This window comes from Coregonus clupeaformis, chromosome 3 (genome assembly GCF_020615455.1).
Source record: "Coregonus clupeaformis isolate EN_2021a chromosome 3, ASM2061545v1, whole genome shotgun sequence".
Classification (NCBI taxonomy): domain Eukaryota; kingdom Metazoa; phylum Chordata; class Actinopteri; order Salmoniformes; family Salmonidae; genus Coregonus; species Coregonus clupeaformis.
Window position 1 is genome coordinate 39,959,370 of NC_059194.1, and position 25,345 is coordinate 39,984,714.

A 25,345-nucleotide genomic window follows, 5' to 3' on the forward strand; every position below is an offset into this window, starting at 1 on the left:
GATCGACACTACCAGCTCGGATGGTTAGCCTACTGTTAGTGTTGTTGCTGGACGGTTTTTTGAATGAAAACAGAACAGTCTTTGTTCTGCCAGTCGAACCCAGATAAGGACAAGAGCAGGACCAAATGGGAGGCAGGAGAACATGGCTGTGTCCCTGACACCAGTGCTGTGTGAATGGACCATTGAGTCATTGACCCTGGCTCAATGGGATTAAAGGAGTTTTGGATCAAGGCCAAGAACACAGCCATGCCATTGCCCACGCCTGATACACAACAGAAATGCGTAACAGGCTGTAACAATTCAGAGTGTTGCCTTACGGCACTTTTCTGGTTCATGGTCAATAACACGGCCTTGCCTACTTTCCTAATACAAACAGATAAACAGGCTTTAGCGGTTGCGAGTATTGCCTTTCGGCACAGAGATCTGGTCGTACAGTACATTCAATAACACAGGCAGCCATGTCCACCCATGATACAAACCGAGACATGATACAACAGTTCAGTGTTGCCTTTCGGTGCGGTGGAAATCTGGTTGTGCGCCCGTTGCCATTGCCATGCCAGTCTCTCTGCGAGTCTCCGGTGCGACAGAGGAGAGAGATTTCCCCTGTGAATCTATGGAGGAACTCTGTGAGTGCAGCAGAGGAAGCAACGCTGTCGGTGTTACCCCGCTGCTCCACCACACTGTGACTGACACCTGTTCTGCAGTGGGTGTAGCTATGCTACCTGCTGTGCAAACACTTAAAAACGCCACCCGTCTCTTTCTGTTTCCTCAGGGATTACCCAGAAGTTTGTTGTTCGTTCTGCCACGGAGGTAAAAGAAGGGCTCACAAGTTTTGATAAGCAGCACTCGCATTAGCGGAAGAATTAATAGTCCAGATGGATTTGAGTCATTTGATTAAGTAGCTTAAAAGCCCTGATAATGAAAAGTTATTGCGAAGAGAATGCAGACTTTTCATAACATTGAGAATGTGCTTTTTACTCAATCTATGTTTGTGTTGCTAGGCTACCAGTTGGAAACCTACACTGATCATAGCAATCAAGTCTGGTAGCTTCAATCAATCGGAACATCCGACAGCGAATCGCTCCCCATAGCTTTTCTCTATAGTTGCGTCCTGATTCTCTGGAGGGGTACTGGGTCATATTCCTGTCTGCTCCCCAGGTGAGGAGAGGCCAGCCTGGGCTGAGACCAGCAGAGTTGTCCCCCCTCCGTCTGCCCCATCTGTTGGTTGTACTGTGCCGCGCCAAGCCCAGAGCAGGCACATCACAGACATGGGGTTTGAATATTTGATACCAGCCTAATTAAGTATGCCCTTTACTGGAGACGATGTGCTGCTATTCTCCTGAGCCGGGCCCCTGCTGGCTTCAAGGCTACGCAGCCAAGGTTGTTGTTTTGCTGTCATGTTGAAGCTCTGCGTAGCCTGGTTGGAGCTCTCTGCGTAGCCTGGTTGGAGCTCTCTGCGTAGCCTGGTTGGAGCTCTCTGCGTAGCCTGGTTGGAGCTCTCTGCGTAGCCTGGTTGGAGCTCTCTGCGTAGCCTGGTTGGAGCTCTCTGCGTAGCCTGGTTGGAGCTCTCTGCGTAGCCTGGTTGGAGCTCTCTGCGTAGCCTGGTTGGAGCTCTCTGCGTAGCCTGGTTGGAGCTCTCTGCGTAGCCTGGTTGGAGCTCTCTGCGTAGCCTGGTTGGAGCTCTCTGCGTAGCCTGGTTGGAGCTCTCTGCGTAGCCTGGTTGGAGCTCTCTGCATAGCACCAGTGCTCTTTGAGCCACTGTAATCTCTACAGTCCCTTGACTCGTTCTTGAGCGTTCACGAAAACCAGGCTTCTAATAGCACAAGACCACAAACTAGTTTTGTATCGGTGCTATCGTGAGTGACTTCTGAGTGTCATGGACAGTCTCACTGACTGGAATTGTTGGATTTGTAACTCTTGTCAACCAACAGACTGCATGATCACACAAAATAGCCTACACGCGTGTCGATCACACTAAATAGCCTACACGCGTGTCGATCACACAAAATAGCCTATGAATGCCTACTCTACTGATTTTACCGACGGTAATACAGCCTACTCAAAAGCATCCACATACACCCAGCAGGGAACCGTCCCAGCTGTCTCAGGAATGCCAGCGTATTGATTCAAGCCTGCTAGGAATAGTTTGAGGATCACAGAGGAAAAACTTGGATTCGTTTTCGGTCTCCCATTTTCACTCTCTAATAAGCTCAATGGGTCTAATTCATTAGTAGTTTCTACCTTAACCTTGAAACTTTTGAAAATTCCATTTGTGTGTTTTCATTAAATGAGAAATCACTCTGAAGTGATAGAAATAGAGGGGGCTGTTCAACTGCCGTCCATAGAAACCTTGCTTGTAGCTTTAGACTAAGTCTGAAAATAAGAGCATGAAAAACGTTTCAGAAAGTTAGTTAGTTAAATTCAGACTTATTTGGCTTACTAAAATACATACACGTGTTTAGCAGATGTTATTGCGGGAGTAGCGAAATGCTTGTGCTTCTAGCTCCGACAGTGCAGTAATATCTAACAAGTAATATCTAACAATTTCACAACATATATCCAATACACACAAATCTAAGTAAGGAATGGAATTTAAGAACAGGAACATTGTTAGGCTAAATACTAATGATTTTCCTGTTGGTTTGGTCTAGCAAAGCAGGCCAGCTCTAGCCAGGCCTGAGGAGAATGTCAATGCTAATTGCCTCGTCCATCAGTCCTACGCTATGGATAGCAACAAGATAGCACCTGTGCCCTCCTGTGTGTGTGTGTGTGTGTGTGGGTTTCGCCTCAGGCTACAGAAGCCTGGATATCCAGCTAAAAGTGCTAGCCCTAGATAGATGGCATCATTTTGTCAGTTGCATCAACTCATTGCATCGACTCATTCTCCATCGCCCATTCCTCCATCTCTTCCTCCCTTTTATCTCTCCTAGTTCTCCCCAACAGGTTGCCAGGTAACAGGGCTGACAAAGCCTCCACAGGGGTGTTCATGTACTCTCAGAACACTACATTGCTTAACCTCTACGGGATCGGTGTCCCGTATACGGGACGGTTGAGCTAACGTGCGTTAATGTGATTAGCATGACTGTTGTAAGTAACAGCAAATTCTCCAGGACATAGACATGTCTTATATGGGCAGAAAGCTTAAATTCTTGTTAATCTAACTGCACTTGTCCAATTTACAGTGAAATAATACCATGCTATTGTTTGAGGAGAATGCGCAACAACAAAAAACGTATCACGGCAACTGGTTTGATACATTCAGCTCTGAAGGTAAATAATGTACTTACATTCAGTAATCTTGCTCTGATTTGTCATCCTAAGGGTCCCAGAGATAAAATGTAGCATAGTTTTGTTTGATAAAATCCATTTTTATATTCAAATGTAGGAACTGGGTTCTACAGTTTGAACCCCTGCTGTCTCTGGCTCCACACCCACCCCGCCCGGCCATCTAGATGTGTGAAAGTTGGTGTATAAGCCAATTATCCATCATATATGACATTCCTGGGAGTGTGTAAACTTATATTTTGTATTACCATATCATTTTTGTATGTTCTCTATAGCACATTTGGGCAGACTTGATACAAAATAGTCCAGTATTGCAATGCTTCACTGGATCAATCTGAAACTTTGCAGACACACTGCAGCCATCTAGTGGCAAAATCTAAATTTTCCTAAACTGCAATATTATATTGTGGCCTTTCTCTTGCATTTCAAAGATGATGGAACAAAAAAATAAATAGAAAGCGCATATTTGTTTGTTTGTATTATCTTTTACCAGATCTAATGTGTTATATTCTCCTACATTAATTTCACATTTCCACAAACTTCAAAGTGTTACCTTTCAAATGGTATCAAGAATATACATATCCTTGCTACAGGTCCTGAGCTATAGGCAGATAGATTTGGGTATGTCATTTTATGCGGAAATTGAAAAAAAGGGTCCAATCCTTAAGAGGTTAAAGAGCAATTCCGCCACTTTGAACCTCATATTCATTATCTCCAGCACCAAACCAGTGTCTACATATGTGAAAACTGTGCGTTTCTATGATACGTGGTTAAAAAGATAAGAAAGGTCCTAAAAAAATGCTTCTCTGTCACAGTGTAGGATTAACAGTACAAAATCTTAAAACCGGCAACGAGTTTCTAGCCCATGGGATTGTCTTTTCTTGCTCCCCATGTCACCGGGAATCTCATAGTATTTGAAAATCACTGTTTTAACTTTTGATGTCGTCAGGTAGAACTTTTTAACTTAACATTTTTCTGCTGAACTTAGAAATATGCCGTTTTCACATACATTGACACTGGTAGTGTGCTGGGCATACTGAAAATCAGGTTGAAAAGTGGTGGAGTTGTCCTTCAACACCACCAGTTCACTACTAAACTGGCAGTTTGACTGATATGCCAGTGTGATCGGTCTGTCTAACTCTGGAGCTAGTGAACTGTGCTTCAGCTTGTGTTGGTAGTGTAGCAGTAGTGACATTGACTACTTCCACAGTATGCGCTACTCTACATCTGTCTGTCTGTCTGTCTGTCTGTCTCTGTCTCTGTCTCTGTCTCTGTCTCTGTCTCTGTCTCTGTCTCTGTCTCTGTCTCTGTCTCTGTCTGTCTGAACCAGGACACTTATGAAGTCTGAACAAAACGAGCCCCTTTTCTCTCCCTCCCTTCCCTGTCATGTGTCTCTTTGGGCCACCTCATTACAGGAGACTCAAAATGGCCTCCATGTTATGCTCTGTGGAGACCGGTTGTGACTCTAGGGCAGGACAGGGCTGCACTCTGCCGCAGCTCAGCCATTGCTCTCCTCCCTCCCTCACCCTGTCCTGCCACAACGCTGACAGCTTTATTGGCCCAGGCCAAAGGAACACTCTGCCTGTCGTGCTGCCTGGTGTCTGTACTTCAACCCACATGCTTACTCACAGAAGTCTGCCTGCTTGCAAGCAAATGTTTGCGAGCGTGTGAGCTGAAGTACATTTTTGCATCCAATCATATGGGTAAATGTCAAGGGATATGCATATGGGGGTACAGGAAATGAGTAAGTGTACCCTTGAACAGCTCTATAAACTCAGGTCTGCCTGACTTCTGCGATGGAGGCGGCGCCGCTTTGTCCTCCCTCTTCCTCCATCACACCTATTATTTGTAATTAACTCTGAGAGCCAGCCAGCCAGCCTGTCGTAGAGTAGGTGGTGTCTTCCCACAAGCCAGCTGCCCGCCAGAGACAGAAGAGACCCCGCAGAGCTGAGCCACAAAGGGTCACGCGCACCCGTCCGCCCACGCCAAGGCAAATGCAGCTCAACTCCCGTCCAACTCTCCTGCTGCCAACCACTGCGCCTCAGCCCTCGCCGACACAATCTTAGACTAGTTCTCATGGAAACCTGGCCGGCCTGGACACATGGAGATGGCAGACAATCTCCTGCCGCCTCATGTTAACTGAACCCGTCGTCAGAGGGCATTGTGAGCTAGCTGCAAGGTCCAATAATAACAGTGGTTGAATTTCCGCACGTTATTGACCAGACTTTGATAATTGGACCTAGATTGTGTGATGCACACCACTGTATCTGGTCCCCTACTGTGGTGTGGGAGGGAGGGATGATTGGCTATGGCACCAGGTCTCTATGACAACGACCCTGGCTGCTGATGGCTGTGTGGTCTGTAGGTGACAGGCAGCCAGCTCCATGTCCACCAACCTCCCTCCCTCCCACGCTGGTTGGATGTTCTAATAAAAATCCTGGCCCTGGTAACTGTTGCTATGCGACTCTCATGATTCCCCCCTAGTGCCAGTCTATTCAATCAAAACCCCACAAGACTCTCCTTTAGAGGGTGTCTTGAGGAAAGAGTGACTGAGGAACACGTTCCCTGCGCAGAAATCTCTCTAAGCTTGTATTACACGTTCACTGGCAGCTCAGGCAAAGAACGAAAGCGTTTCACTGCACCTGCTTTAACATCTGCTTTAACATCTGCTAATCTGTGTGCGCGACAAATAAACTTTGATTTGAATGTAGCCTGAATAAAACACAGAGAACTGCTCAGAATTCTGGTGCAGTTCCAACAATGTCCACCAGAGGGAAGCAGTGCTCTGGCTGTGTGGCCCCATAGGCTCAGACTGTCTGCTGCAGCTGTGCTGCCACAGCAGCAACCCAGGCTTCACACACTAATCAGCTATTTCCCATCTGCTTCCCACTGTCACTGGACAGCCTCATTCAGCCGTGTCTGTGTGTTTGTAGGCCCACACTGTCTGCTCCTCTGGGGTAGCGTCACAGCCTCAGAGAGACACAGAGCCACACTGGTGCACAATGCAGGGGGATGGAGGGACGGGGAGAGGAGGCTGTGTGGATACGATGAGGGTCATGAGGACTTCATGAGAGGAGGGATGAATTCTAGGCCTACAGTAGATTTGTTTATTTCACTGCATGAACTCAATCTCACCTTTTAAACAACCTCATCTCAAACACTGTGTGGTGAATACAAAGGTACTCATTAAATTGGCAGAAAACACACACACACACATACCACCTACTCTGGGCCATACCTCAACCCACTGTAGTTGTGGCAGCTCGTAGGCACACTCCAAACACAACGTGTCGAGAGGCAGAGTGGAGCCAAACAGTGGGGATCACTGAGTAACACGGATAAACATTTGGCTCAATGAACACGTTGCCCCCACGCACACACATCCTCTCGTCCCTACCTCGCCCACCAATTTCCATCTCTACGCAAATTGACTTTGGAATTTCCCCTGCCGCCTGCCTCACCCCTGTAGCAGCAGAGCCTCTGTTGCTCGCCACCCGGTTTGGCTGACGAGCACCACAGCTTTATGACACACTCACCACCCGGGATTAGATTGGAATGGCTCTCTGTTGACAACTGTCTGGCCCCAGGCCTCTTTGCGTAGAGAGCGAGCATTGGGGCAGTTATTAGGCCCCAATGGCAAAGCCACAGAGCGCCCTTATTTTAGGGGCGCCAGCCTCGTTGAGCATAGGGCATTGGGCATTGCATTTTTAGAACACACATCCCAACTTTCCATTGTACATTATGGCCATTCAGGATTGTAAGATATGTATATCTTACAATCCTGAATGGCCATAATGTACAATGGAAAGTTGGGATGTGTGTTCTAAAAATGCGGTGCTCAACGAGGCAGCCCCCCTTAAATAAAAATAATATTTATTTATATATATATATATGCCTGTGTGCCCAGGCCAAGCCAATTTGTCTTTTGTTTGTCCTTGGAGAAATGTGTTTAAGGACTATTTCTCAGAAAAGCAGCCCTAGACATTAAAGATGAATGTCTGCTTGTGATTCTTTTGATCTTCAGCTAGTTATGCTTCTCTCAGAGGAGCTTTCTGTTGCGCTTTAGTCTGTGTGTGTGTGTGTATACTGTGTATATATACTGTGTGTGTGTGTGTATATACTGTGTGTGTGTGTGTGTGTGTGTGTGTACACTGTGTGTGTGTGTGTGTGTGTATATATACTGTGTGTGTGTGTATATATATATATACTGTGTGTGTGTGTGTATATACTGTGTGTGTGTATATACTGTGTGTGTGTATATACTGTGTGTGTGTGTGTGTGTGTGTGTGTGTGTGTGTGTGAGGGTGAGAAGGTCTGGATTCCTATTGAAAAGACTGGAGGCAGGTTTAAACCGCTCTTGACAGAATTGACACGTTGCTGCTCCCAGGCCAGTAGTGCACCAGAGAGGGAGCACTGCCACTTGTCTTCATTCTGTCAAATAGCTGTTGGCTTTTTGACTTACCTCATGGACGTTTTCAGATTTTGAAGCAATGCGTTGTTTAGCAATTAAGATATGGAAATAGGCCTATGCTTCTGCAGAGCTGAACACAACCCTATGTCCCAACAGTGTCTCTTTAAACTTCAACTGTTTTTCTTAGAAACGAATCAAACACCAACCAGAAGTGGTATTCTTAATCCAATATGGATGTTATTTTCTCTAGGCCAAACTCTTGTTCAAATACTGTGTTGAATGTTCTTAGTTGAATGCATTCAGTTGTACAACGGTCTAGGTATCTCCCTTTTCATTTCCCTTTACTCTGGCACCCGATCCATGTGAAAGTCATTTTAACATTTTCCTACAGCTTTCATCTTCAATGCTATTGTTATAGGGTAACAGCTTCTGGCCTCTGCGACCGTAAACGCTGGCTGTCGGCTGGTGTTTATGCCCAGCGGAGATGCTAATGTAAACAGGAAGGAACCTCAACCCACACATGTACACAGTGGCATGCTGTCGCTGTTCAGGGACTGGTTAGGATTACTCATTCATCAACTTTGTGCTCTAGCCTGTGTTGTATAGATTGGTGCGGCTAATCACTCACTGTTGCAAGGGAGGTGTGACTGCAAGTGTGTTATAATGTAAACAGCGAGGAAACAGTCTGTGTGTGTGGTCCGGTTTGAGCTAAGCCTTCCCAGCGATCCATCATGGCTAGTCACCATACAAGCCCAGGCCAGAATGAAACCCTTACCAAGAGCCTTGTTATGCCTTGTCTGATATGTATGTGTTTGGCTGTCAGAACCTTCCAGATGTGTGAATAAGGGAATGTGTTGCTACGGTTACGCGTAAACGGCTTCCTGTTTCTGAATAATCTGATATATTTGTTTCATATTTTAAAGGATTTGCAAGTGTGCTTGTAAGTCTTATGTCCTATAAAACATAAGTTAGCCTGATGCATTAACCACTTCATTAAACCTGGAATCCTTAATTGTGAAACAGTCATGTCCGTTTGGGATATTACAAGAACAAAAGTTACTGCAAACAACAACAAAAAAATTCCTCCCCGAAAATCATTGCATGTGCGATGTACTGCAATTTACCATGCTGAGCGTTGCGCAGCATGGCAACAAAAATGACAACGGTGGTGGGGCGGCCAGTGGCGCTGTTTCCCACTACTGCGGGGGATACTTTAAGTCATAGGCTAATATCTTCCAATACTTTCCCCTCAGTTTTTAGCCATATTTAGACTTCTTCTTAGAATTTGATATAGGCCCTAGTCCTAGCAGCATTGGCTGTCATGGTGCTGCTACAAGACCATGGTGCTTGCCTACGGAGCTGTGAGGGGAACGGCACCTCCGTACCTTCAGGCTCTGATCAGTCCCTACACCCAAACGAGGGCACTGCGTTCATCCACCTCTGGCCTGCTGGCTCCCCTACCTCTGCGGAAGCATAGTTCCCGCTCAGCCCAGTCAAAACTGTTCGCTGCTCTGGCACCCCAAAGGTGGAACAAGCTCCCTCACGACGCCAGGACAGCGGAGTCACTCACCACCATAAGAGCGTCTGCTAAATGACGTAAATGTAAATGTAATGGTCAGAAACAGTTGGTTTTAAATGTGTCCACTCGGCCTCATCATCACTGAGACGCTGTGAGGGATTTGAAAGTGTGCTGAGTAACTTGAGGTCCAAAAAGGCTTCACCTTTGATACGTCAGCGTTTCGGAGCTTTCAACCCCAGGGACCCCGAAGGGAAACGGTTGCACGGTCGCAGTATAGACTACAGGAGTAAAGTGTGCTCTGGAATAGCTCTGCTGACAAGGTGGGTGTGTTGATTGTGTTTGTGATCACTGGGTGGTGATGTGTGTGCTCTTTGCTTTTGACCAAAATGATTAAGTCAATTGCTTTGTTTACTGAGGATGAGTTACCACCATGCAGGTAAACCTACCATATTCTCATTAAGCAGATCAGACCCTTTAAGATCCTATAGGCTAATATAGCTCATCGGAGTTAGCATATTGGCGTCCGCTTGAACTGTCACCACAACCATTAACCTTTTATAGTACCGCTCAGTTCATCTCCCATCCCCCTTTCTACCTTCAAATCCTGACATCTAAATCTCCTCAAAGTCTTGGAAGTCATCATCCCTCTGGAGGCTATATAAAACTGTATGGCATTCAGGATAAGAGATTCCCTCAAACCGAAGGCTTTGGGCTTGCATTCCCCAGGACCCAAGGTTAAATCCCCCAACATGGCTGGCATTCCTACCATTTACCTTGGGGCCTATCATGTTAGCAGACATAAGCCTCAGCAGTGGGTCTGTGGCACATAGTTTGGTAGTTGGAGATTAGCCAAAAAGCTAATGTAGCCGGAATATAGACATGGGAGATACATTTGGTGTAGCCTATTCAGGATGTGTTCGGAAGCAAGCATTTTTGCTGGTGTCTCTGTGGTCACCTTTATCACCAATGGCCTGCCTTGCTTGAATCCATGTGTATGCACTCTTGACTGTTTACACTAAACCTCAGTGGGAAAGGGACTAATGCTGCTAGCGCCACATTCAGACTAGAATCACACACTCAGACAAAGGAGAGTTATTTTGTACTTATTAATTATTCAGTTGCCTGCGAACATCCAGAAGCAAAACCAAATGAAGAGGCCTCTCGGTTCAAGAGGACTAGGGCTTTGTTTTTCGTTACATCTTTATTGATAAGGGGGAGTCAGCATTCTTTGTTGTCTGTCAGAGGAAAAAAATGTCTGCCGAGTTGTGAAGACTCTGTAATCCCCACTGATCCAGACCTATTTCTTCTTCTGTAGTTGAATTTTCCCATAGCAATTATTTCTTTCTCCAGCCTTCTTTCTCCTTTTGATTAGAATTTGAGGAAGGTCCACGTGCTGAGATGTGACCTATGTGGTTATGGTAATGGAGTCCATTCCCAATAGGTTGACACACTATATTGAGAAATGTCCTAGTCGGCATGCAGCAGCACATTCTGTGGACAACATCGTCCCAGAAGAGGAAGAAGTGGAGGCAATTAAAAACGTTGGAGAACTTCTCCTGCTCTTCTAAGGGAGATTTAGGCCTTCAAATGAAATCCCAAGTTCAAGAAACACTGTCTGCAGTGTGAGCGGAAGCCCTAAATATCCCTCATCCGCTTCAGCATCGTAGTCCAGGTTACTGGGATGTCGTAACTCCCTGGCCAGCAGCACGGAATAGTTAGTTTCTGTTAACCCTTACTTTAGGTTTAAATCTGACATCGTTGACGGCATCATCAGGCATTCATAAACATGACATAGGCCTAAGTAATTCTAATTGTGAGGAACATAATCTCTTGACATGCTGTTCGATGTACATACCACTTAGCCTAAATATGCTATGTATTAATAGTATTGGTCTGCTTGTCATGAGTTGGCATAAACTGTTACTGTTGATGACGGGTGTCTGCTCCCACTGCAATACTGTAACATTATGCCCACTCATGATGGACATTTTAAACAATATTCTGAGGGACCATTAGAAATAGCTCTCTAAGGTCTGCAAGGACTGACATGACAAGAGGAAAACTGCTGATGCGCTACCCAATTAAAAAAATGTCGCCTTGTGCATTCTACTATTGCAACTTTCAAGAGTAAGTTTAAAGCCGGACTGAGTTCCTTAAAAAAAAATAGGTGCCCCACAGTTTGGGAACCACTGCATTAGGAGACTGTCATAGCAGCTGATTACAGTGGTAAGTCAGGGAGGAGCAGACAGTACAGGAGGGGGGTCTGGTCTAGGGGGATTGCACATGTCACCCCATTGAGCTTCCTCATAACCGCAGTTTCGGACGACCGGTGGAATACATTCCTCCCCTGGGGCTCAGGGAGCCAGATTCCACAGTGACTCGACGTTCCGAGGGGGCGTGGCCTATCCTCAGGCATGGCAGACAGCTGCTCCGCCTGGCAGGGACCGCACCGGTGACATCACGCCCTGGGATATTTTAAAGGGGGCCGATGGGCTGGGGAGCGGACAGACCAGCATCAACAGCAAACCGTGAGGGTTGTATTAGTGTTTTCAAGAGCTCCAGAGAGAAGACGAGTGGAATTCCCCCCTACCACTTAGTGCGACTACCTGCTCCCTGAGCCGACCCGCTCCAGATTCCCCTTCTGTGATATGACCTACTAGCCCCTGTACTTGCAATGCTGAGGCATTGCCCCATACCCCTTTTCGCATCTTCCGGAGCCCGAAAGAAGATGCCCAAGGCCTCTGGGAAAGAGAAGGCCCCCCTGGCAACACCGGAGAGCCAGGCCCTGGACATAGTGGCAGACCCAAAGGTGGTGGTCAAGGTGGCTAAGGAGCCTCCACTGCCCCCGCAGAAAGTGCTCCGGATCTTCAGCATCAACATCATCACTCAGGGGCTGCCCTTCTGTCGCAGACGGGTGAGTGCTGCCGGGCTTGGGCCCAAGGTGTGTTAAGGGGGGTTGGGGTTGGTCAGATGCTTACAGACATGAGCAAGGAATCTCACCTGTCACCCACATAAAATGTCAAGGGGTCGCTCCGCACCCTGCTGGCTCATCTGTGAGACAGGACTGACGAAAGCGAAACTGTCTGCGGACTAGTGCAACTGTGATTCCGTTTTAGCGTCAAGGTCTCTGCCCTGTTTCCTCAGCTTCTCTTTGCACTTCTGTTGAATTGCACATGTTGTCAGAGTTTCTCAGGGTTGTGTTGTTTTTGTAGTTAATCAAGGTGACAGTTTGTCTCCGTCCGGCAGAGGTTATTTGTTTGCATTCTATTTGTTTCTGCTCTGGTGAATTTTCTTTGTTGTTGAAATGTTCAAGACTCTTCACGCGTTTCTTCCCTGGGTTGTATTTTGTCAAAGTGAAGCAGAGCGGAGGCCGTCTCGAAAATAGCTCTGACCTCTGACGCACAAGCCTTCTCAACATGGATATACACACTGTATCTGGTTAGGAATAACCCCCCCCCCACCTACTACATCTCTTCCCACTTAATTCAACAAACAGCCATTTGTTACCTGTACTGTTGTCTAGTCTCGTTTCATTTAATCAAGATGGAAAGATAAAAGCGATAGAACAGGTTGGAACTTGTCCTTGGCCGTAAATGCAGTGACAGGTTTTATTCTTGTCAAAGCGTTTCATAATATGAAAACCATATTGCCAACACTTGTGAATGAGGGCAATAGCTTGTCAGTTATACCCTTTTCCCCAAGGACTTTTACTAAGGGTTTTGTCACAATTACATTGCTATACCATATTCGGTAATGCTAACAAATGCACACTACCCAATCCTACCCAAAGTCATGTGCTTACTTTAGCAAATAGTTATCAACCAATTTCTTTTTATTTAAGTGTTCGGTGTCTCTAAAACACTGTTTTGTGCTACCGTGTGTCATGGGTGGACTGGGTGGACGCAACACATGCACTTGTTGACGCAGTCATGTGCTCAGACAGCCCCACCCAAAGCGCCATTCACGACTCCAACATGTGACCTTAAAAAGGCTCCATGGTATCTCTCTATTTATAGGTCATGTTTAGGCGACGGTGACAAAATGTATTGATCGTAGGGATAAACGACTGGCAGCTTCTGTAGTCCAAGGAAATATCGGTTGTCGATGTTTCCAGAACATAAAGTTGAACCTTTTTATAGGGACAAGTGCATAAAAGACAAAGGCTCTGGATGTCCACTACCTAAAGCAGTCTTTATTGCTGACATGTTTCAGTGATGTCATCAATCATCAGATTAATGGGAGAGGTGCTACAAGATAGGAAGGGGTAAAGTAAGGGGGGACGGTATGATGTCCAGGACAGTTCAATGATATCGGACGCGATGGAACGTTACACCTCGACAACTGGCCTGCGGCTTACTAGTTATGCTAGCAACTTATGCTACTCCTTATGCTAGCAACCTAAATTAAGCCGTTTAATGTTTCGGGGGGAAAAACTGGGTGTACTGTTTTGTCGTGTTTAGGCGAGCATATCCTGCAACAAAATCTGTTTCCATTTTGAGAGTCTGGTCTGTTTATGCCACGCTTACGCCACGCTCGTACCAGCATCCTTGCACATACGCATATATATATATATATATATATATATAGTGATAGTGTTTTGGCGCACTGCGGCAACAAGTGGAGAAGGTGTACACTTGTGAAAGGCTGACCAAGGCTTTGACTGCCATGTTGAGCTGATATCCTGCCAAATTGAATTGCGGTCCACACTACCTTTTTATAGTTGTTCCCCTGTAAGGAATCAGATCTACCACAGCTTTTGTACCCACCTGTCTGTGACGTGGGAAATGTTGGCAGCCCTTGATGGGCAATTTGCACTTTTGTGTCATTGTACTGATGTGAACCTTTTAAAATACTTTTCATCACTTGGGGGAATTGAATTGACTATAGCTAACAGCATTTGTATTTTCTTGTCAAATTAGAATGGTACCTCCATTTTTGGGTACATCATAGTAAAAATGCCTTGGCGCTTAGATGAAGGCCTCTTTTTATAGGGGTTACTGAGGGTGATTGAAGGGTGGGAGCGGACATGAAAGATTGAGAGAATGAAATTGTGAAAGTTGCAGAAGCGGAGGTGTAAAGAGGACAGAGGGAGTTGAGGGACGGCGTGAAGGAGGGAAGGATGGAGAGAGAATGAGGAGAGGACATGGCTAAAACAGTGACTGGGGAGGCTGCAGCTCTCTCTCTCTCTCGCTACTCTCTCTCTCTCTCTCTCTCTCTCTCTCTCTCTCTCTCGCTCTCCCCCTCCATCTTTCCCCCTCTCTCTCTCCCCCTCCCCCCTCCATCTTTCCCTCTCCCCCTCTCTCTGTGCTCTCTGAGATAAAAGCCACTGGGTCAAACAGCTCAGAGACAAAGGGATCAGAATTGTAATTTGTCATTCATTAGCGCTGTTTACGCGCTAGCTGCAGGTTCAAAAGCCGAGCCGAAAGGGATCTAAGGGGGTGGCTAGGCAGGATAATAACCACTATGCTCTGTCACAGAGTCAGAATTAAAGAGATGTTTCTCTTTGTAAGTGTGTCGCTCACTGTCCAATGGGATTCAAGTGGCACTCCTAATAATCACCGGTATCATTTTCTGTAAGGTAAAACAGACTGTTACACTCCTCCGTTACACCGCATGACTAACAAAAGGGGAGACCAAACTAGGTTCACAGTCAACACACATCACAAAGCAGGATGAGCAACTGTCCAGGCATATTTACATTTACATTTCAGTCATTTAGCAGACGCTCTTATCCAGAGCGAATTACAGTTAGTGAGTGCATACATTATTTTATTTGTTTATACTGGCCCCCTGTGGGAATCGAACCCACAACCATGGCGTTGCAAACGCCATGCTCTACCAACTGAGCTACATCCCTGCCGGCCATTCCCTTCCCTATCCTGGACGACGCTGGGCCAATTGTGCGCCGCCCCATGGGTCTCCCGGTCGCGGCTGGCTATGACAGAGCCTGGACTTGAACCAGGATCTCTAGTGGCACAGCTAGCACTGCAATGCAGTGCCTTAGACCACTGTGCCACTCGATATGATAGCTATAGCCCTTTAACCTGTTAAACTCACTGGTTGTTTTGGACCCGGTACCCTAGCCCTTTAAAAGGCTATGTTTGTGAGGTGATTCTCCCCAAGGATTTCATGAATGCAGAATGGCTTGACCTCCATCCAACAAGTGTTCATTTGCACCGTGTAATGTTTCAGATGTGTTGTGGGCTATAAACTGGGTACCTTCTGCATTCTCTCACTCGCTTGCTCCCTTCCCTCTTCACAGTCCCTCCCTTCATTCCTTACCTCCCTCTCCTTCGGTAGGGAATGTTCTATGCCCTATTTTCTACAACTGCTAGCGAAATTCAGCTTTGATGCTAATTAGGATTTCATCATTTGAGCTGAAGGTGAAATACACCTTTGGGTACCAACCAGACCTAGGCCTACAGGGGAGCATGAAACAGGACACCACTAGCACAGGGAACCGAACACAAGAATAAAAAAGTTAGATAAGCCCCCCCCCACCTCTGGCAGCCTCTGGATGGTAATTGGTTTGTAAAAAATAAATAAATAATGCATTTAGGATTACGCCACTGTTGTCGGTAGAGCTTAATCCCTGGCTTCCCGAGAGTGCAGTTTCCCCCTCCAAACGCAGTGCAACGCCCTCGGCATGCCAACCACTCCTCCACACCAGGGGATCTTTGCCTTCCCTTTCTACCTCTTTCACTCTCTCTCACTAACTGAAACACTGTAGAATACAGTCGTTCTATCAGCAATTTGCACACATTTCCCCAGGAAGATTAACTTTGTACGAAAAGACAAAATAGGCCCTTACAGGCTTCCCCTTTGTTCTTTAGTGGGTCGTGTTCAAGAACACGTTTCTTTTGTTTTTGCGTCTTTGTCGCTGTGTTAAAATGGTACCCACTGCAAGGAGAGAGCCCTAGGCCCCGAACTGGAAAATAGTCTAAACTTTGCCACTGGCTGGCTTCTGGAAAAACTTTTGCTCAGTAGACCAAACCAAACAGTAGCTAGGTCCCCCATGCCAAGCCCAGTTTTGGGGCTGCTCTTGCTGGTGTGCCACGCAGACTCCATCAGGCTCGAATGTGGCGGCAGCAGCTGGCTCCAGTGAATGGAATTGCTGGGATTTCTCTGGTCTCCATTGGACGTTAGAACTGAAGTCCCTGGAGCTTGCGCTTTCGAAGAGAGCTCATTCCTCAGAGTCAAAGGAGCTTTCACAAGACATTTCTGTCATGTCTGATGCAACAGTGTTGCTGCTGAGATAATAGCTAATAAGTGTAGTTCTTTTAACAAAAATAATTTCATTAACTTCAGTTAACTGAATACATTTTCGTCATATGTTCCGTGGTACTGAGCGATTAGTGTTTTTTGAGGTATGTTCGATTCAAAAAAAAAAAAAATCACGGTTTTCAGTTTCGATTATTATTTTTTTAATGCATTATGAAATAATGAGATTAAAATGATTTTACAGCTTTTTAATGGAAATTATAAAGCCACAAATAGTGAACATTCAATTGCCAAAACATTGAAAATATTCCATTGTCTCTGTCAGGTGCACATTGGGTAGACATCAATAGAAAAATAGGAAATTACTATGAAATAATAAAATATTTCAATGTTGTGTACATTCCTCTCTCATTTTTTAATTTTTAATTTCACCTTTATTTAACCAGGTAGGCCAGTTGAGAACAAGTTCTCATTTACAACTGCGACCTGGCCAAGATAAAGCAAAGCAGTGTGATAAAAACAACAACAACACAGTTACACATGGGATAAACAAAATGTAATAGAACATCTATATACAGTGTGTGCAAATGTAGTAAGTTATGGAGGAAAGGCAATAAATAGGCCATAGTGCAAAATAATTACAATTTAGTATTAACACTGGAGTGATAGATGTGCAGAAGATGATGTGCAACTAGAGATACTGGGGTGCAAATGAGCAAAATAAATAACAATATGGGGATGAGGTAGTTGGGTGGGCTAATTACAGATGGGCTGTGTACAGCTACAGTAATCGGTAAGCTGCTCTGAAAACTGATGCTTAAAGTTAGTGAGGGAGATAAGAGTCTCCAGCTTCAGAGATTTTTGCAGTTCGTTCCAGTCATTGGCAGCAGAGAACTGGAAGGAATGGCGGCCAAAGGAGGTGTTGGCTTTGGGGATGACCAGTGAGATATACCTGCTGGAGCGCATGCTACGGGTGGGTGTTGCTATGGTGACCAGTGAGCTAAGGTAAGACGGGGATTTGCCTAGCAGTGATTTATAGATGACCTGGAGCAGTGGGTTTGGCGACTAATATGTAGTGAGGGCCAGCCAACGAGAGCGTACAGGTCACAATGGTGGGTAGTATATGGGGCTTTGGTGACAAAACGGATGGCACTGTGATAGACTACATCCAATTTGCTGAGTAGAGTGTTGGAGGCTATTTTGTAAATTACATCGCCGAAGTCAAGGATCGGTAGGATAGTCAGTTTAACGAGGGCATGTTTGGCAGCATGAGTGAAGGAGGCTTTGTTGCGAAATTGGAAGCCGATTCTAGATTTAACTTTGGATTGGAGATGCTTAATGTGAGTCTGGAAGGAGAGTTTACAGTCTAACCAGACACCTAGGTATTTGTAGTTGTCCACATACTCTAGGTCAGACCCGCCGAGAGTAGTGATTCTAGTCGGGCGGGCGGGTGCAAGCAGCGTTCGATTGAATAGCATGCATTCTGTGTCTATCTAACCTAACGTAGCATGCGTCTGTCTCTGTCCATGCCGGAAAGAACAGGTGCAATGGATTATGGTCATTGTAGTTAATTACCACGTTTCTGCACTGAACTTTTTTTTTGAATATTTGCTTAATGAAAACTACAACTCTCCTTCAGCCCAGCGTTTCTGTCGTGAATGATTTAGATTTCTCTCTAGAGAAACAGCGCGTTGGGCTCACACTAAAAATTACTAAATAGAATTCAAGTAATTGAACTGACGTCGGTCAATTAGTTGTTTTAATAACCCCCCGAAATCTCGGTTAATCGCTCAGCACTAATGTTCCGTTACATAACATTTGCTTCCTCTGTAATAGCTTAGCAACATTGTCTACTGAAATGTAGGCACACAAGCTTAAATACGGTCGTTGTCTGAGGAAATCACCAGGGTCTTTGTATCCTCCTTCAACTCTCTCAATCTCCTGATATAAATAGCATAGGGACTTGGCTTGAGTTTCCAATTAAACTGTGCCTACAAGGTTTCTCAAACCTCGTTTCCCAGGCCGGAATGGGCATCCAGCTGTTGCAGTAGAGATGGTTATCGGGAATAAGACTTACACAGCAGTGCACTTGAGACTTGGTGTTAGTTTCCTGGCTCATCCCGCTGCCATGCCACGCCATTTTGGGTAAGATGATCTGGACCTGCCCATTACAGCTATGTGTCCTATCCCCTGCCATCAGCCAGGGCCATTTTCTGCTTGAGCTGTCGGTCAGTATAGGCTACAACTTTCCCTAGAGACTCTGATATCAAGTGCAAAGCGGATGAGCTAATAGCTAGATCTCACAAGCCACGAAAGCAAACACTTCGCTATTTTGTCAGTATTATAAATCCATTCTTTGCATTTCTTCAAAGTATTTTTGTATAGCCTAACGGGTACATGTGAACTGTTGCGGATTTTGCAGTTTATCAGCCAAGTAGCTAATATAGAACAATATGTTGTAATTGAGTGCTCAGGTGGGCTTTTTTAAACGTTTGTAAGGTTATATCTGTCTATGTGAAGTAGGGCGACGTGACACTCTTGGTAGGTGCGGCCTACGATGCTTGCTGCAAGCCAGGCGCAGATTGCAACCTCGCTGTCATGTCTTCGGTCACATTTTAAAAAACAACGTCTCGCCTTCATCCCCATTTCTTAGAGGATTGGATAAAAGGGATTTTAACTATATATTTGCTAAATAAACTAAAGTAAAAAATAAAATAAAAAGTAACACAATAAAATAACAATAACGAGGCTATATACAGGGGGTACCGGTACCGAGTCAATGTGTGGGGGTACAGGTTAGTCGAGGTAATTTGTACATGTAGGTAGGGGTAAAGTGACTATGCATGTTTCAATACTTTGATTAGGTATTAATTAGACAACTCTTTGCTTTTGTTAATCTGTGAATTACAATCCCTTCCCTCTTCTATTTTAACTTGTAACTTTTCATAATTCAAGTAACTCTGATAATTCATGTAATTTGGCCAAAGTTGCATGATAAATGTAGGCTATTCAACTTCACCAGAGTGAGGTTTGTATATTGTATATGCTTAGCACTACTCTGCATCATTCATCATACTTTCAAACAAGTTATTTGCAGAAAAAGCACAAGAAAAGTTAGCGCCTTTATACCAACATACAGAGGTTGAGAAAAGCCCACACCAGGCCTTAGAGATCAATGCTCTGCCAGTTGACTCCCTTCACTCCTTCACGCTCCTCCCAAGACTCCAATCTCTGCAGTGGATTATTTCTCAAATCCATCTTCTGGTTAACACATTTACCATCCTCTTGCCGGTCGGCCCCAGCCATGTATTAAGTAAGGTGCCTGCGGTGGTCGGTCCAGATAAGACATTTTGGATTTGAGAAGCTTCACCCTGTATTCATTTGGCGTTCCACAGATCAAAATGGGACTAGCAATCCCTTGACTCTGCATCATGGCCCACCGAAGCAATCGTCTTTAGGGGTCTGGAGCGAGGCTCCTCGCCGCATCACTTTAGTGGCCCTATTTATGTTATTGCAGTTGACAGCAAGGTGTCATTGCTGTAGAGATATAGTTCAAATGGAGGGCCCGGGGAAGCACTGAAGATGGTATTTTTGCCGATTGATGCAATAGACTGCAAGACGACCGGGCTTGTTATGCTGGAATAATAAATCACCCTACATTACCACTCCAATACTTGCTTGCTGAGTTCTGGCTTTCTTTTTTGAAGAATAATAATAACCTATTTAGCTATTTGTTTCTATTGTGTCAGTATTGTCATCCTTCAATATAACCTTATAAAAGCACTCTGCCACTGAGGACCGCATTCACAATTTCATGCTCTCCCCACACACTAGAAATCCAATGTCCCTCTCCAACTAATCGCCCATCTATTCCCTGCCAAGTAGAACATGTTACAGAGTATTTAACAGACCCGTACGCTTGTTTTTACACTGTATCCTGCTGGGCAGTGACACAGCTTTGCGCAGAGGCTGAAACATAGACTCCCAGAACGGTGTTGCTATCACAGGGGGGGCCGCCTGTTATGTCCCTTCAATGGGCCTCGTGGTGTAAGACGTGCCCTTGGCGACAGGGTCAGTCGGTCCGTTGTATCTGCAATCTCTCCTTTTCCCGACAAGGTCACTAGAGATAAGTGCTATCTGAAAACTCTTTACGGCCCCCTCGCCCACTTCTAATCCTTCAATGTCCATCTTGTCATCTTTCTATTAGAGATTATACTCTTTAAGGCTTTTATTCATAGCCCTCCAGCTTTAAATGCCCCTTTATTCCATTATCAGTAGACATGCCGGTCTTCCCTCACAAACCAACCGTATGTCCCCATCACCAACTAAGTGTTGCGTTATGATGGATACCCATAGCATTCTGGCTGCGCATCACAACCATCCATCCTGCTGCTCCTCTACTCTATTAATAGTACCCACATAAGAACAGCACCTCTCCCCCCCCCGTTATGGCCCAGCAGCTGAGAGAAACCCACAATATGTTCGCCTCAGATTTACTGACCTCACCTTGAGTTCAAAGCCAAGGAAGAAGTGATGGCAACATGTCAAAGGGATTTATTGGGCACGGACCCGTGGGGCGTTCCCCTGGTGTTAGCCGTCTCGCTAGCTAGCCTCACTAGCGCCCGCCTCCCTTCCCGCACCTTGGCATATTTGACCATATCCGGAATGTCTATATGGGCGGCTGGCTGCCACGTTCATCTCTGGATTTGTGATCTGGACAGCTGATGCCCCGGCCCAATTCAACCCCCACTCTCTCTCCTGAGGCGAGGACCAGAGCTTTGCGAACCTCACTCCTGGGAGAGCTGCTGGGATTCCATTGCCCTTGGGCTCCAAATAACGCTGAAGGGGGGGGTTGAAGGCAGGAAGGCATCTGCCCCATGCTATTCTAGGCAGACCAATTCCAGGGCAGGGAGAGGGAGAGAGCCAGCCAGCAGTTCGGCCCAACCAAGCTGTTCTGTCCCCCACTGAGAAAATGAAGAGGCAAGGATTCGGTAGCCATGGAGGAGGGTCGGTTTTCATGTTTCTGGTTTGTAGCAGCAGTCTTATCAAATCTGTTTCATTTCACCTCCCTCTTGACCTGATTTTGTTTGATTTCCTCTAATCTAATCAACCAATATTAGTGTTCTGTTCTGTTTACCCACAACGAATCACGGTAATCACTTTATCAGTCAATGTTCAAACATTGACTTGTTTCCGAGTACTGTGACATAAATTAGCCTGGTCATCATTGATGACATCGCAAACTCTCTTGCATGTCTTGACACTGTAGCCTTTACAGGTGAATATGAGTTCTCTCTCTAAACGCTGCATGCTTTCGTCTTGCATGTGGTATACTGTACGTGGTGCAGTGCGGCCAAGGCACGCTCAGTAGGCTAACGGCCGGCTAGCTCAGGTGGTAGCTCAGTCACGGCCCTTCCCACCTGCAGCAGGGCTGCTTGGAGGCACTGACATTTCCCACGGCAGGTGGGGGCGAGAGGGGCTAAGAAGAGGCTTTCTCCTCCCTCAGGAATGTGTCACAGGGCCTAAGCATCGCCACGAGAAACTGAAGTTGGGGTAGCAGGTTTAAAACCCCTCTACACGCACACAGATACACGTTACTCTGCTTCTCAGTTGTCATCTCTGATGTACAGTACCTCAGGGTCTACTCACACATGCTCTGCAGACTAAACTGAGAAACATCATTACCAACAACTACATCCAATAAGGAGGCCTGAGGCTAAACAAGACTGCAGTATTAGAATGCATTGTTTTAGCTAAGTAGAAGTTGTAGCCTGTTTTCTCCTTGCTGCTTCACTAACAGCTTGTTTTTGAAGTGAGTCAGAGGCGTAGCGTATTGGGGCCTGCGATCAAGTATTGCTAAGCACTTGTGTCAGCAGCCACACAGGGCTGAGCTGCTCTAGAAGTTTTGGGATATTTGGGTGTTGTGTTTGTGCCGGGATCTCCAAGCTGCCAGCCTGAACCCAGAGTTGCTAAGCTACCCGGTCGCTCCTTTTCCACCGAAACGGGACTTTTCATTTTCAATCGACGGTTTCTAAGGAACCGATGCTGTGCACCTCACTGGGCCCCTCGCACCACAGCCCTCACTCTAACAGGATTAAAGTGTGTGTGTGTGATTCTCTTTATACGCAATCTTCCCTATTGATCAGTTGTCTTTGGCTTTGATGGCCGTTTGGCCGCCGCCAACAGATTCCCCCCCAATTATCGATTTTTCTAATTTGTGTAATTATGCCTGCACAACACGGTCCCGCCCCCCCCTATACTCCCCGCCTCCACACCCTTGTGTTCTGGGCTGGGATCCCATAGTTGGAAATGTGAGCTGGTTAAACGTCTGTCTGGTCCTCCTTTCCAAACCTCAGGAACTGTTGCTACTCCCCTTTAATACCCACCCACCTCTCTGTTGCTCTGTCTTAAGCGCCTAGCCGGCTCGTCATTGGGTGATCAGCAGTAGTCGGACGCAGCCGGTGAATAGATAGCTGGCCGGCTGTAATTGATGCGGCTGTCTGCATGGTTTGTTTAATCTGAGCATAACCCCTCATTCTCTGTGTGTGGTCCCGCCTGGCACTGCTCTGAGGGTGCTAGTGCAGAGAGTGAGAGTTAGGGAAGTAGAGAGAGATATGCCGAAAGAGAGATGTGCAGAGCGAGACAGAGAGACTGAGACTAAGAGAAGGATAAAGAGAGGGGGAGGGAGAGAGTGACAGGCATTTCTTAGGAGAAAGGCTTAGATGCAAGACATAACGGTCGTAGGATCCTGTGAGCTATGAGCTGGCAGGCGATGTTGCATCTACCCCTCCCTGCCCTCTCTCTATCTCTCTCCTTCATCTTTCTCTCCTTCATCTCCCTCTCTCTCCCCTCCCTCTCTCTCGCTCCCCTCCCTCTCTCTCCCTCTCTCTCTCTCTCCCTCTGTCTCGCTCTCTCTCTCTCTCTCCCTCTCTCTCGCTGTCTCTCTCTCTCCCGCTCTCTTCCTCTCTCTCTCCCTTTCTTCCTCTCTCGCGCTCTCTCTCGCTCTCCCTCTCTCCCCCTCTCTCTCCCCCTCTCTCCCCCTCTCTCTCTCCCTCTCTCTCCCTCTCTCTCGCTCTCTCACTCACTCAGCCACCGCAGTGAACCCACTGTAAAGTGCAGCCAGGCTCAGCATTGGTAATAATAACGATAGCCTTGCACAGCAGAGAGAGGCACAGCAGTCCTGCAGAATATAGAGAAGAAATAGGAGCATTATTTATTGCTCTGTTGTTGTGGCAGACGGGCTGAAACTCCAGTGTATTGCACAGAATAAAGAAAGACTAAAATACCTCCGGGCTGTTTGTTCAAATAACCACCAGGAGTGGAGAGCCTTTGTTGCTTGCCTATTCACCAGGTGGTGAAACGGGAGTGTGTGATTTGAATGAGTTGTTCAAGTAAACTTTGGTTTTGAACAACTGTACATTGTGGTCAGTCCAGGTTGGCTGGTATTCTGTCAAATATCTATTATAGTGGGTTCAGTTCATCCATTTGTCAGGCTCACTGTAGAGAGTGCCTCATCATGCCTGTCACCAGACCCTGGTGCCAGGCTGTACCCAGCTCTGTTAATGATGCCCGTCCATGCCTTGGCCTTGCCAAAAGTAGAGATGATGAGGCTACTCTGTCTAAAGGATCTCCAGTATCAGATGCGCTACCACCATTCAGTGCCACCAAACTAGTCGTTAATGCTCAAAGGTCATAAATGTAAAATATAGTCTAACTTTCTATGGCTTCAACCTTACTCGAGACCCGCATCAAATCCGCTACTGTTCAGTGGTACCAAACTAGTCGTGACTGACGTCATTAGTAAAGTGTAGGCTGACATTTAGCCTATGACTTCACCCTTACCCTGCCCTTGAAACCTTAGTCGTGTCTGGCAGCCATCCTAGTGTCTCTGGGCTTGCCTGCTAAGGGCTCTACGATTAACAGCTGGAAAGCCAGCGGTTTCTGCAGCACAGGCAGAGTCTGGTGCCAGCTGCTTCGCCATCTTGACTCTGGCATGCAGAATGCAGGACCCTATCAAACCTAGTAGTATGATTTCTGTGATATCCCATACACTTAATACATGTTTGGATTATTTTACTATACATTGATATCTGATTTTTTTTGTGTGAAAATGGACACAATTTCATTTTAGTTCAAAAGAAACACTCTAGGAATTTTTTTTTTTTAGCTAAACCTGGAAATCTTGCTACTGGGTTGGGTTGAATAGTGCCCTTCCCACACCGCTAACACTGTGCCTTAACCTCTTAAAGATCGGACCCTTTTATTCAAATTTCTCCTAAAATGACACACCCAAATCTAACTGCCTGTAGCTCAGGACCTGAAGCAGGGATATGCATATTCTTTATACCATTTGAAAGGAAACACTTTGAAGTTTGTGGAAATGTGAAATTAATGTAGGAGAATATAACACATTAGATCTGGTAAAAGTTAATACAAACAAAAAAACATGCGTTTTCTATTTTTTTTATTTGGCCACTAGATGGCAGCAGTGTGTGTGCAAAGTTTCAGATTGATCCAGTGAAGCGTTGCAATACTGAGACAGCAAGGGTTAAAACTGTACAACCCAGTTCCTACATTTGAATATAAAAATTGATTTTATCAAACAAAACTATGCTAGATTTTATCTCTGGGACCCTCAGGATGACAAATCAGAGAAAGATTACTGAATGTAAGTACATTATTTACCTTCAGAGATGAATGTATCAAACCAGTTGGCGTGATAAGCTTTTTTGTTGTTGTAAATTGGACAGTGCAGTTAAATTAACAAGAATTGAAGCTTTCTGCCCATATACAGTGCCTTGCAAAAGTATTCATCCCCCTTGGTGTTTTTCCTATTTTGTTGCATTACAACCTGTAATTTAAATGGATTTTTATTTGGATTTCAAGTAATGGACATACACAAAATAGTC

The 25,345-nt window shown here is 45.8% G+C and overlaps 1 protein-coding gene across 5 annotated transcripts in view; it reads left to right on the plus strand.

Annotated features, from left to right (window-relative positions):
* Positions 1–25,345, plus strand: part of fbxw7 (F-box and WD repeat domain containing 7) — a 113,878-nt gene that overhangs the window by 6,782 nt on the left and 81,751 nt on the right. For 2 of the 5 annotated variants that reach the window (XM_045208489.1, XM_045208494.1), the window contains exon 1: positions 11,697–12,156. The exons of 1 other annotated variant lie outside the window; for it this stretch is intronic. In XM_045208489.1, the coding sequence (XP_045064424.1) occupies positions 11,890–12,156 (267 nt within the window). In that variant the 5' untranslated portion in view covers positions 11,697–11,889. Of the gene's footprint in view, positions 1–11,696; positions 12,157–25,345 lie in introns of those variants that run through there. 2 more of the 5 variants (XM_045208503.1, XM_045208505.1) reach the window with 1 other exon arrangement.